The 13,087-nt window shown below is 43.7% G+C and overlaps 1 protein-coding gene across 2 annotated transcripts in view; it reads right to left on the minus strand.

Moving 5' to 3' along the window:
- Positions 1–13,087, minus strand: part of DNAH3 (dynein axonemal heavy chain 3) — a 212,967-nt gene that overhangs the window by 161,098 nt on the left and 38,782 nt on the right. For both annotated transcript variants that reach the window (XM_077986427.1, XM_077986426.1), the window contains 4 exons: positions 10,273–10,378; positions 9,902–10,080; positions 5,350–5,534; positions 3,343–3,466 (listed from right to left, as the gene is read on the minus strand). In XM_077986427.1, coding sequence (XP_077842553.1) covers positions 3,343–3,466; positions 5,350–5,534; positions 9,902–10,080; positions 10,273–10,378 — 594 coding nt within the window. The remainder of the gene's footprint in view (positions 1–3,342; positions 3,467–5,349; positions 5,535–9,901; positions 10,081–10,272; positions 10,379–13,087) is intronic.

Genomic DNA, 13,087 nt, shown 5'->3' on the forward strand with positions numbered 1-13,087 from the left:
AAACATCACTTTCACACCATCAGAAAGTCAAAGAATCGTAAGTTGAACCATCGTAAGTCAGTGACTAGCTGTGCGTATGTGTGTGTAGATATGTAAATTCCATACATATTTCATATAAATAAATTCCAATATATTATAGTCCATAGAATAATACAATCATTAGCAAATAGTAGGCACTCAGGAAGTTAGATTAAATAAGAGTTGCATTTGTGGGACCATTTAGAGCATACGGGGAGGATTCTAGCAGGAAATAGAATTCATTCCCATGTTCAAAGAAAGACACTTTAAGGGTTACTTGCAGGGGTGAGATATGGATAGGATTAAAGGAACAAATAGCAGACAGTGAGGCACCCAGAGACTAGCATCAGAGGGAAGCCATTAGGACCCCCAGGCTGGGGACAATGGAAAACTGGAACCATGGAGGAGGAGGCATTGACATCAGAGGGATGCAGGTACTGCCTCTGAGCCAGGCAGGGAGGGAGAGGAGGAAAAGCCCGATAGCTACTCTCCAACCTCCTGCAGGGCTCCATTGACAGGGCCTAGCCTGGATCCAACAGACAAGAGAATCCAACGCTGCAGATTGGGCATCACCTTCCAGGTGCAGAGCCAGAGGGTGGGGTCGGGACAGTGAATGGAGAATAATCAGCATGGAACCCCAAAATCATTAATGTGGGCTGGGAAAATAAAGCCAGGTTTCTTGCAGAGGAAGCAAGATTGTTTTCTCACGAGATGGATGGATGCATGAATACAGTTTAATCCATCTCACAGGCTATTCTCAGGATTAATGCAAAATGATGAACATAAGGATTTAAAGGTTCACCGAAGAGAGGGCTAAGCCCAGGGCTGCCCTGCTGAGCCTCTTCTAGAGCTGCCCTCTGCTGGCCTCTGCTGTTAAGAGCTGGGGAACCGGTGGATGAGATAGATCAAGCTGAGAGTCGCCCCTCAGAAGGATAAAAGGACACTCTCCTTCTCTCCTCATAAATGACAATCGTTCCCATTCCTCACAGAGCCACCCCTCACTCCTCCTAACTTCAACAGCATTTACCGTCTCTAATTGGTCTTGCGGTAATATTCTAAAATCACACATTCGAAGTTGATGGGTTGGAAGTTGAGAAGCATTTTTCTCCCCCACAGAGGTCACTGTTCAAAGGGAGAAGGAAGCGGACAGCTTTGGGATTCCTACCACATACTGGTTACCACCTAAGCACAATCTCAGATCATCTCATTTCATCCTTCAGCACCATAAAATAGGATCTGATTCTATCCTGTTCTCTCAATGAGGGGCACAGAGGCTCAAAAAGATGAAGGAATTTGCTTCTGTTCACTTATCCAACAAAAAAATGATTTTGCCACCCAAGTCATAAGTTTACCTATATAACAAACCTGCACATGTACTCCTGAACCTAAAATAAAAGTTAAAATATATTAAAAAGCAAATAAAGAAATTGCTGGGGAAACATGATTTTACTTTCTGGTTGGACATAAAAAAAAGTGGTAGATATAACTCAGCCATAAAAAGAATGAATTAACGGCATTTGCAGCAATCTGGATGGGACTGGAGACTTTATTTTATTTTATTTTATTTTATTTTATTTTTTGAGACGGAGTCTTGCTCTGTTGCCAGGCTGGAGTGCGGTGGCGCCATCTTGGCTCACTGCAACCTCTGCCTCCCGGGTTCAAGCGATTCTCCTGCCTCAGCCTCTCGAGTAGCTGGGACTATAGGCACGCATCACCACACCCAGCTAATTTTTGTACTTTTAGTAGACATGGGGTTTCACCATGTTGGCCAGGATGGTCTCGATCTCTTGACCTCATGATCCGCCCACCTTGGCCTCCCAAAGTGCTGGGATTACAGGCATGAGCTACTGTGCCCGGCCAAGAAACTATTATTCTAAGTGAAGTAACTCAGGAATGGAAAACCAAACATCGTATGTTCTGACTCATAAGTGAGAGCTAAACTATGAGGATACAAAGGCATAAGAATGATACAATGGACTTTGGGGACTCCGGGGAAAGGGTGGGAAGGGGGTGAGGGATAAAAGACTACAAATTGGGTTCAGTGTATACTGACTGGGTGATGGGTGCACCAAAATTTCAGAAATCACCATTAAAGAACTTACTCATGTAACCAAATACCACTTGTTCCTCAAAAATCTATAGAAAAAAAAAATCGGTTCCACAGAAGAGGGTGTAGAGGGTGTGTTTGGGGGTCTGGGGGGCAGGGTGGGGGAGCTGGGACATATATGGGAATTCTTTGTACTTTCTGCTGAATTTTGCTGTGAATATAAAACTGCTCTAAAGCATAGTCTATTAATTTAAAAAGAAATCAATTTCTTCCATCAGGCTAAATTCTAGGCTCCAGGGCCAGTATCCATTCAGGTGGAGGGAGGAAAATACACACATACACTCACAAACACACATATACATGCGCACACACACACATTTTTTGCACTCCCTGGGGAGCACACTTAGGCCATATTTTCCAGGTAGCAACTACACAGGTTGACCCTTCAGCCCAAACTCTCCCATTCGGTGTAGAAATCCCTGCTTTTATCTTGAAAGTATTTGCAGGAATTATGGTAGCTCAAGTTGGGAGTGGGGGTTTCTTATGTGAAGGGGACAGGGTAATTGATATGAATCTGCAGGTCATAATCCAAATGTGAACCTGGAATGGGTGTGTGTGTATGTGTGTGTGTGTGTTTGTAAAACCACGTGCATGGCACTTGGCCTGCTTCCCTTGACATTATTGGATTTGTCAGTATGTCTATATTTTCTATGTCACTGGATTAAAATCTTTATTTAGCAGCCAAACACACATATATGTCTAGAATACAGCATAGCACGTCATGAAAATCCGCAATAAATACCAACTGAATTGACAAATAATGAATGAGTAAGTGATTACAGCCACATTAGCTCTGAACAAGTCCAGCTGCAAAATAGGCAATTTCTCAGCCCCCCTGCCAAGCCTTTATTATCTCTGTCCTGATATCCTACAGATCTGTGGTCTCCAATGCAAGGCTGACAACTTCACTGTTATTATTGGGGAGGCCATTATAACATGCCACTAGTTTCGCCTTTTTCTCTCTACACCGCCAGAATGCAATTATTCGAGGCAGGAAGGGAAGACATTAGGAGAGGTTACTACAGTGAAGCAGTCTTATAGAAAACATCCCTCAGTGGGAAACCAAAGGAAATTCCTTCTCCACCAATTGTTTTCAGACTTCGCCCACACATTGCTGTGGAGTGGGGTGGGGGATGGTTTAGACAGAACCAGGAACCTGCGGCATGGGTGAAGAAGTCAGGCCTCATTTCCAAAACAATCCCAGACTCTCCCGGTACCTTTTAATCAGATCCATTTCTGCCTGATCCCTCTTGTGAAGGAGCAAGTTCCGGCTGTTTTCAAAGATATCTTCAATCTGGTCTGGCCAGAGGAACAGAGTGCTGTTCAATTTGATGTCCTCATCTGCAAAACACATACTGTCTGCTCGAGGACACTGTTTAGCATAGGTCGGGTCAGCATGTGGTGAATTAATTAGGCAGAACAAGAGGTCATCAGGAGTGGTGTGGGGGTGGTAATGAATACATGGATGAGTGACAGCGACATTTGTCGACATTTGGCCAAGCTAGAAGGTAGATGATATTATCATCCTCGTTTGCACAGATGGCAAACACAGCCATTGAGCGTACTGGTCAAGGTTACACTGCTAGAAGGCAGCAGAGAGGAATTCAAATCCAGGTCTAACTAATTCCAAAGCCTACGTTCTAACCTCTCTGCTTGATTGCCTTCCTAGGCTAGGTCTGAGTCAAGTCAGAAATCCAGGATGATGCTCTGGTTCCACAATTCAAACTATTTCACTTCATCTGCATGTCAGTTTCCCTTTTGGTTAAATGGCAGCCATGGTATCAAAGTCAAATGCCCCACCCATTTCATGACTCTGATCAATTAAAATGTCCACGCTGGGTTTCCTTTGTGAATTGCGGGAGGCAGAGTCCACAGTGAGAGACCACAGTGTATCCAGGGGTCAAGGGCACAGTTCATGAACATGCAAGTGGATGGTTAGGGAACCACTTTTCACTCCCAGTCCCCACCTCTCCCTCCCGTCAACCTCCCCCTGACATCCATACATTGTGAACACCAAGTAATTCACAGGTATTTTCAGATAGAAAATGACTTGTTGAGAGCTTGTCAACTTTTCTTTCAGAATCTGCTTCTCATTTCAAAACTCTAACTTGGCCCAACAAGCTTTCAAGGAGCCCTGACTATTTATTTCCTTTTATAGTATGCGGGAGCATGAAGGAAAGTGCCTCAGCCTCTTCAAAAGTGGGATTGATGAAGATTATAGATGGGTGGCCAGGGGCTGTGGCTCATGCCTATAATCCCAGCACGTTGGGAAGTCCAGGCAGGCAGATCACTTGAGACCTGGAGTTCAAGACCAGCCTGGCCAACATGGAAAAACCCTGTCTCTACTAAAAATAAAAAAATTAGTTGGGCATGGTGGCACATGCCTGTAATCCCAACTACTCGGGAGGCTGAGGCATGAGAATTGATGGAACCCAAGAGGCAGAGAGGTTGCAGTGAGCCGAGGTGGTGGCACTGCACTACAGCCTAGGTGACAGAGCAAGACCCTGTCTCAAAAAAAAAAAAAAAAAAGATTACAGATGAGTCAAATCTACTCATTTAAAAAAAATGATTCTGCATTTGGAAGTGACTTTTCCAGGAATACCAGACACAGATGCCAAGACAGGGATCTAAGAACTGCAGGTCAGCCACGCACTGTGGCTCATGCCTGTAATCCCAGAACTTTGGGAGGCTGAGGTGGGCGGATCACGAGGTCAAGAGATCGAGACCATCCTGGCCAATATAGTGAAACCCCATCTCTACTAAAAATACAAAAATTAGCTGGGCATGGTGGCATGCACCTGTAGTCCCAGCTACTCTGGAGGCTGAGGCAGGAGAATTGCTTGAACCCATGAGGCAGAAGTTGCAGTGAGCCGAGATCACGCCACTGAACTCCAATCTGGCAACAGAGCGAGACTGAAAAAAAAAAAAAAAAAGAACTGGAGGTCAAGTATCTATCTGTGTCTCCTTTGTGTCTAACCAGATTCCTTTTGTGTGATTCAAATTACTGTGGATGTGAGTATAAAATTAGTGCCTCTAACATATGGGGACACTTGAAAGGCAGCTCTCCTGATACTTAGTGGTAGAATTCATATAACTATCCTTTTGCTCAACACTTTACCCCCAAATATATAAATACATATGGACTACTTGAAATGTTATGTACACAAATATAAAATATACATATAGGTATGCATTTCAATATACACACATGGCATTGGACTTACGTGGCAGGTCTGCATAGTCCATCAGGAACTCCAGCCGTTCACTTGCATCTCTAAGTTGCCTCCTGAGTTTGAACACAGTGACATCACTGGATTTCTTTAGGAATTCAATGAGGAATACCAGCTCCTTAGTGTTGGCAGGAACCTCACTGACTTTGTCTGCAATGTGGCTGTACTGATTACAAATGCTACAGAAAAGAAATAGCCATTGTCATCATTGTCATCATCATCATCATCACCATCATCACCATCATCACCATCTAAAATGACTTTCTTGTAAGACTCCATGCTCAAAAGATATAATTCCTACTTGGAAAAAAAGAACAATTTTTTTTTTAATCTTTTTCCCTGCCTGCAAATCCTTGATAGATAATATTCACATGCACACTAAACTCCAGGAATAATAACAATCGTAATGATAATAATATCTGTTCTGTATTAAGCCATTATGAAGTGCCATGCCCCATTCTAATCATTTCCATATATTAACTCATTTAATCCTCACAACAATTCTAAGAGGTAGATACTACTATTATCTACACTTCGGAATGGAAGAAAGTGACTCTGAGTAACATTATTGAAAGCAACATGGTACGCAGATGTGAGAGCCAAGATCTGAACCTGGGTTAATTGACTCCAAAGCTCATACTCTTAACAAATACACCATACTACCTTTCATACACAGAACCTAGATTTAGACCAAAACACCACCACCACCACCAACAGCAATCCCTCACATTTTGTGTTGAAATAGAGCACTAAATTAATTTTTAACCTTTTTTTTTTTTTTTTTGAGACAGAGTCTTGCTCTGTCACCCAGGCTGGAGTGCAATGGCATGATCTCAGCTTACCGCAACCTCTGCCTCCCGGGTTCAAGGAATTCTCTGCCTCAGCCTCCCTAGTAGCTGGGATTATAGGTATCCCCCCAACACCACAACCACACCTGGCTAATTTTTGTATTTTTAGTAAAGACGGGTTTTCACCATCTTGACCAGGCTGGTCTTGAACTCCTGACCTCATGATCCACCTGCCTCAGTCTCCCAAAGTGCTGGGATTACAGGCGTGAGCCACCGGTGCCAGCCCTGTTGATGTTATTTTTAAGACAGACAGAAACTTGAGAAGTCAGCAACCAACTTGGAGTTCAGCTGCTAACCTGGGGTGTCTGCATTCTTAGATATCCCTGGGTTCAGAATGAGGCTCCTATTTTCACTTATATTAAAAAGACCTAAGGACATTATAAATTTATTTAGATACGGATGAATACACTGATCGACTAAGGCACCATGTTGCTTTGATTTGACAGGAACAAATGGATGATTGCTTAAGGGAAAAAAATCCATGGCTCAAACTTTCCCAAGAAAGTCTCCAAGTAGGCTGGGTATAGTGGCTCATGCCTGTAATCCCAGCAGTTTGGGAAGCTGAAGTTGGAGAATCACTTGAGCCCGGGAGTTTGAGACCAGCCTGGGCAACATGGCAAAACTCCATCACTACAAAAAAATGCAAAAATTAGCCAGGTGTAGTGGTGTGCGTCTGTAGTCCCAGCTACTTCGGGGGCTGAGGCAGGAGGATGGCTTGAGGCCAGGTCGAGGCTGCCGTAAGCTTTGATCATGCCACTGCACTCCAGTCTGGGCAACAGAGTAAGACCCTGTCTCAACTTTTAAAAGAGTATCCAAGTAGTGTGAAGGTTGAAAACCTTTTGCTATCCTCATCCCAATCCCAAACCCATATCCTATAAGCAAAGCAACTGAAGATCCAGGCTGGGCGCGGTGGCTCACACCTGTAATCTTAGCACTTTGGGAGGCCAAGGTGGGCAGATCACCTGAGGTCAGGAGTTTGAGACTAGGCTGGCCAACATGATGTAACCCCGTCTCTACTAAAAATACAAAAAATTAGCCAGGTGTGGTGGTATGCGCCTGTAGTCCCAGCTACTCAGGAGGCTGAGGCTGATGATCGCTTGAACCTGGGAGGCGGAGGTTGCAGTAAGCCAACATAACGCCACTGCACTCCAGCCTGAACAACAGAGTGAGACTCAGTCTCAAAAAAAAAAGAGAAGAAAGAAAGAAGAAAAGAAACTGAAGATCCAAGAGGCGAGGCTGGGGTTGCACAGCTCATAAATAGAAGGTCTTGGATTCAAAACTAGCTATTCTGGCTCCAAAACCAGGAATCAGACCTCTTCATCAATAAGTGAGAAAGCTGCTTGCACATGGACTTCGAGGTCAAAATGAACTCAGTTAATTCCCAGATATGCCACTGCCTAACCTGTCAGAGTCTCAGTGTCGTATAATGAACAATGTCTTAGGGTTGTCGTGAGTTCTTGAACAGATCTATTCTTTGCAGAGTACTTATTCGTGCCTAGACTATCCAATGTGCTGGGAGGATGCCATTAGTATTATGATTAATTTGCTGATGATTTTCTGATATGTATTTTGTAAAACTTAAAGTACTATAAAATGCTAAAATTATACATATATGAATAATATAGTATATAATATTAATAGTGGTGATTATTACTAAATCATTTTATTTTATATTTGTTTATTTTGAGGTAGGGTCTTGCTCTGTGGCTCAGGCTGGAGTGCAGCGGCTCAGTCATAACTCACTGCAGCCTTGAACTCCTGAACTCAAGTGATCCTCCTGCCTCAACTTGCATATCTCTCCTCTTATTTATTTATTTTTTTATTTTTTTGAGACAGAGTCTCACTCTGATGCACAGGCTGGAGCGCAGTGGTGTGAACATCACTCATTGCAGCCTCCACTTCAGGGGCTCAAGTGATCCTCCCGCCTCAGCCTCTTGAGTAGCTGGGACCACAGGCACATGCCACCATGCCTGGCTAATTTTTTAATTTTTATTTTTGTACGGACGGCATCTTCCCATGTTGCCCAGGCGGGTCTCGAACTCCTGGGCTCGAGCCATCCTCCTGCCTCCACCTCCCAAAGTAAACCTAATCTCATGTTGGGACTATAGATGTGAGCCACGGCACCTGGCCACTAAATCATTTTAGTCTATAGTTTAAAGTGCTTTGAGGAAGACAGCTAGGATAACATGGAATAACCATTTTCTAACCTCCAGATAGAGACACTGTAGAAGGCAGTGGTCATCTCAGCCAAGCATCCATTACCTCTTTCTGTAACAACACCTATGTCTTCTCAGGAACCCCCGCCCCTTTCAGTTCATGTGGTTTGGGTGGGATTGATCCCACCCCAGGGATGGGAACACCAGCCAGATCTAAGCCATCCTCTTGGCCAGCATTTGATTCCATGCTGTACAAATGACCCAAGTCAGGCCAACCTCACATGGGCCAGGACTTTTCCAAGGATGACGGAAAAAGAAACTTTTTGCCTCCTCTGGAGAGGAACCTGGGAGGATGGAAGCCTGGAGCTGCAGAAGTCCATAAACTGGAGAGAACCTGTTAGAGAATGGAGCCAACGTGGAGGAAAGCCAAGCAGACACAGGGGAATTGCGTCCTAATTGCAGTGTGGAGGGCCTGAAGCTAGAAACCCTAAACTTTTCAACGTGTGAGCCACAAATTCCCTTTTTAAACCAAGCTAGTCTGTTTGAGCTTCTATCCAGTACGACCAAAAACATCTAGTCTAACACATAGTTATCAGTAAAATAAAGGCATAATATAGAGTTTAAGATTGAACAATCGAACCAAACATGGTGGCTCACACCTGTAGTCCCAAAAGACTTAGGAGGCTGAGGCAGGAGGATCACTTGCACCCAGGAGGTCGAGGCTGCTGTGAGCTATGATCATGACACTACTGCACTCCAGCCTAGGGGACAGAACAAGACCATGTTTCTAAAAAAACGAAAAAAAAAAATGATATGCAAATAGAGGCAGGAGGATCGCTTGAGTCTAGGAATTTGAGGCTACAATGCACTGTGACTGTACCTGTGAATAGCCACTACAATCCAGCTGGGACAACATAGCGAGACCCTGTCTCTGAAAACAATTAAAAAATTAGCCAGCCATGATGGTGGATGCCTATAGTCCTAGCTACTCAGGAGGCTGAGGCAAGAGGATTGCCTGAGCCCAGAAGTTCGAGGCTACAGTGAGCTATGATCAGGCCACTGCACTCCAGACAGAGTGAAACTCCATTTCGAAAAAGAAAAAGATTGAACAACAGAATTTCCAGACCTATACAGCAGAATTCTGCCTAGGAGTGATTCTAAGGAAAATGTGTCTGTAAGCACTGTGTGTTTTAAAATATGTGCTAGATGGACAGTGAGAAGGGCCCATGACCTCAGACAGACAAGCCCAGGAAGCAGTCTGCATTCTCCTGAATTTGCCTGCAAGAAGGTAAAAGCTTCAGGATCAGAGACGAACTGCTAACAAATGCCCTCCATCCGCCTACTCCAACCCCCATGTCGCTTTCTCTTGACTGTTCACCTCCTAGCCTGAACCTGAATTCCTCACTACCCTTACCTAGGGGCAGAAAAAACTTGAACTAGAAAATAATCTGTTCATTGCTGGAAGGTGCAAGTTCTGATCACTTTTTCATCTCCAGTTGGTGCCAAATACCATTGCTATTTGTCTGCACAGAATTACAATACCTGGTATTGGTGTCTCGGTTTACATCCACTTGGAATTGAATCAGATGTTCTTTAAGATTTTGAGCTCGCTCACAGAGATCGTAATTTAGGGCCGTAGCGTCAAGGCAGAACATGGCTAAAGGCACGGTGATGTGCATGGATGCAATTTCATTTCTCCGTTTCTTTATGGCATTGATCTTCTGCAGAAAGGAGCACATTCAGTAGCTTGATTTGCCCTTGAGCCTCTCCCATTTGCCCCCAGCCTCACCCCTGGCCCACCCTAGTCCAATGCTGAGCACGGTCTATGCACCAAAGAGACACTAACTAACTGCTCATTGGATTGTCTGCAACACATGTCGCCAAGGTATAAAATTTCAAGTGACATTTCCTACCATCACAAAATCATCAATGTCGTGATTTTCTTTCAGGAACGCAGCGATGTTTTGTTCTGCTGTGTTATCCAGTAAGTCATCATACATTTTGTAGACATTTAAATATCTTCCATATTGAAGAGTGTGAAATCAAACACACAAACACAAGTCAATCAAATCAGATGAGTCAGAGTGGCAAATGAAGACACAGTAGCATTTTTAAAAATTTAGCCCAATTCAGGAAAGAGAACTATAATGTGGCAAAAAGTTGCATTACAGAACTCAGAATTTTGGCTCTGAATTTCAATTTCACCACTTCCTAGCAGTATAAACTTGGACAAGATATTTCACTGTTTCCAGGATCAGTGTTGTATTAGTCCATTTTCACACTGCTGATAAAGATATACCCGAGACTGGGAAGAAAAAGAGGTTTAATTGGACTTACAGTCCCACATGGCTGGGGAGGCCTCAGAATCATGGCGGGAGGCAAAAGGCACTTCTTACGTGGCAATGGCAAGAGAAAATGAGGAAGAAGCAAAGGTGGAAACCCCTGATAAACCCATCAGATCTCGTGAGATTTATTCACTATCATGAGACTAGCACGGGACAAAATGGCCCCCATGGTTCAATGACCTCCCCCTGCGTCTTTCCCACAACACGTGGTAATTCTGGGAGATAGAATTGAAGTTGAGATTTGGTGGGGACACAGCCAAACCATATCATTCTGCCCCGGCCCCTCCCAATCCCATGTCCTCACATTTCAAAACCAACCACATTTTCCCATTCTGCCCAAGACCATGGGAACCCATTTCTTTGACCTGGAGTCAAAGGAGATTATTTTGGAGCATTAAAGTTTGACTGCCCCACTGGATTTTGGATCTGTAGCCCTCTGTTTGGGCCAATTTCTCCCATTTGGAATGACTGTATTTACCTAATACCTGTACCCCCGTTGTATCTAGGAAATAACTAGCTTGCTTTTGATTTTACAGACTCATAGGCAGAAGGGACTTGCCTTGTCTCAGATGAGACTTTGGACTGTGGACTTTTAGGTTGGTGCTGAAATGAGTTGAGAATTTGGGGGACTAATGGGAAGGCATGGTTGGTTTTGAAATGTGAGGACATGAGATTTGGAGGGGCCAGGGGCAGAAGGATATGGTTTGGCTGTGTCTCCACCAAATCTTAACTTGAATTGTGTCTCCCAGAATTCCCATGTGCGTGGGAGGGACCCAGGGGGAGGTAATTGAATCATGGGGCTGGTTTTTCCCGTGTTATTCTTGTGACAGTGAATAAGTCTCGTGAGATCTGATGGGTTTATCAGGGGTTTCTGCTTTTGCTTCTTCCTCATTTTCTCTTTTGGCAACACCTACACAAACATTTGCAGGATTAATACTTTGTATCCCTCAATCCAATCAAGCTGACACTCAGTATTAACCATCACAGGTGTCTTTAATTTAATTTAATTTTATTTTTTTTTGAGACAGACTCTCACTGTCACCCAGGCTGGAGTGCAGGGGTGTGATCTCAGCTCACTGCAATCTCCTCCTCCCAGGAGGAGCAAAATCAAGTGATTCTCCTGCCTCAGCCTCTGGAGTAGCTGGGATTACAGGCATGTGCCACCACACCCAGCTAATTTTGGTATTTTTAGTAGAGACAGAATTTTGTCATGTTGGCCAGGCTGCTCTTGAATTCCTAGCCTCAAGTCATTTGCCCACCTTGGCCTCCCAAAGTGCTAGGATTACAGGCATGCATCACCACGCCAGGCCCACTGTCTTTAATTTCAAGTGGAAATGATCATTAACACCTCATAGGATTATTGTAATGCTTAACTGTAATAAAGTATACACAAATGAATTAACACTGTGTCTGACATACAGTGAATATGCAACAAATATTACAATAGTCCCTTCTTATCCTTGGGGATATGTTCCAAGACCCCCAGTGAATGCCTGAAACCACAGATAGTACTGAACTCTTTATATACTGTTTTTTCCTATACGCACATATGTATTTATGATAAAGTTTAATTTATAAATTAGGCACAGCAAAAGATTAACAATAACTGATAATAAATAGAACACACAACAATATACTGTAAAAATAAAAGTTATATGAATGTGGTCTCTTTCTCTCTTTCTCTCAAAATATCTTAATATTATCCAACCTTAGTTGACCTCGGGTAGCTGTAACTGCAGAAAGCAAAACCACAGACAAAGGGGATGCCTGTGATTCCTATCCCTTCTTCAAGCTCCAAAATTCTACGCCTAAATCTTAAGATTAAAATCTTGGACTAATTAACCTAAAATCTATTAAATAAAATCAAATTTTTCTCTGCCTGTTATCAAATGATACAAAACTGGCTGGACAGGTTTCCCCAAAATTGGAGGATGTGTTTGGAATGGTCTGGTTTAAAATAAGTTTTAATTAAAATAAAGATGATAGTGAGTAAGCAGAATTAACTTTGTGGGACTCAGTGGTATGCTTCTGAGAGCTGACCAGCACTTTAGAGACTCTGAAAGTGAGATGCAATGAGAAACCCGTGGAACTGTCAATCCAGAAAGACAAAACGGGCCAGGCATGGTGGCTCACATCTATAATCCCAGCACTTTGGGAGGCTGAGGTGAGTGGATCACTTGAGGTCAGGAGTTTGAAACCAGCCTGGCCAACATGGTGAAACCTCATGTCTACTAAAAACACAAATATTAGCTGGATGTGGTGGCACATGCCTGTGGTCCCAACTACTTGAGAGGCTGAGGCAGGAGAACTGCCTGAACCCAGGAGGTGGAGGTTGCAGTGAGCTAAGATCACGCCGCTGTACTCCAGCCTGGGTGACAGCGAG

This window comes from Macaca mulatta, chromosome 20 (assembly GCF_049350105.2).
Source record: "Macaca mulatta isolate MMU2019108-1 chromosome 20, T2T-MMU8v2.0, whole genome shotgun sequence".
In the NCBI taxonomy this organism is placed as follows: Eukaryota; Metazoa; Chordata; class Mammalia; order Primates; family Cercopithecidae; genus Macaca; species Macaca mulatta.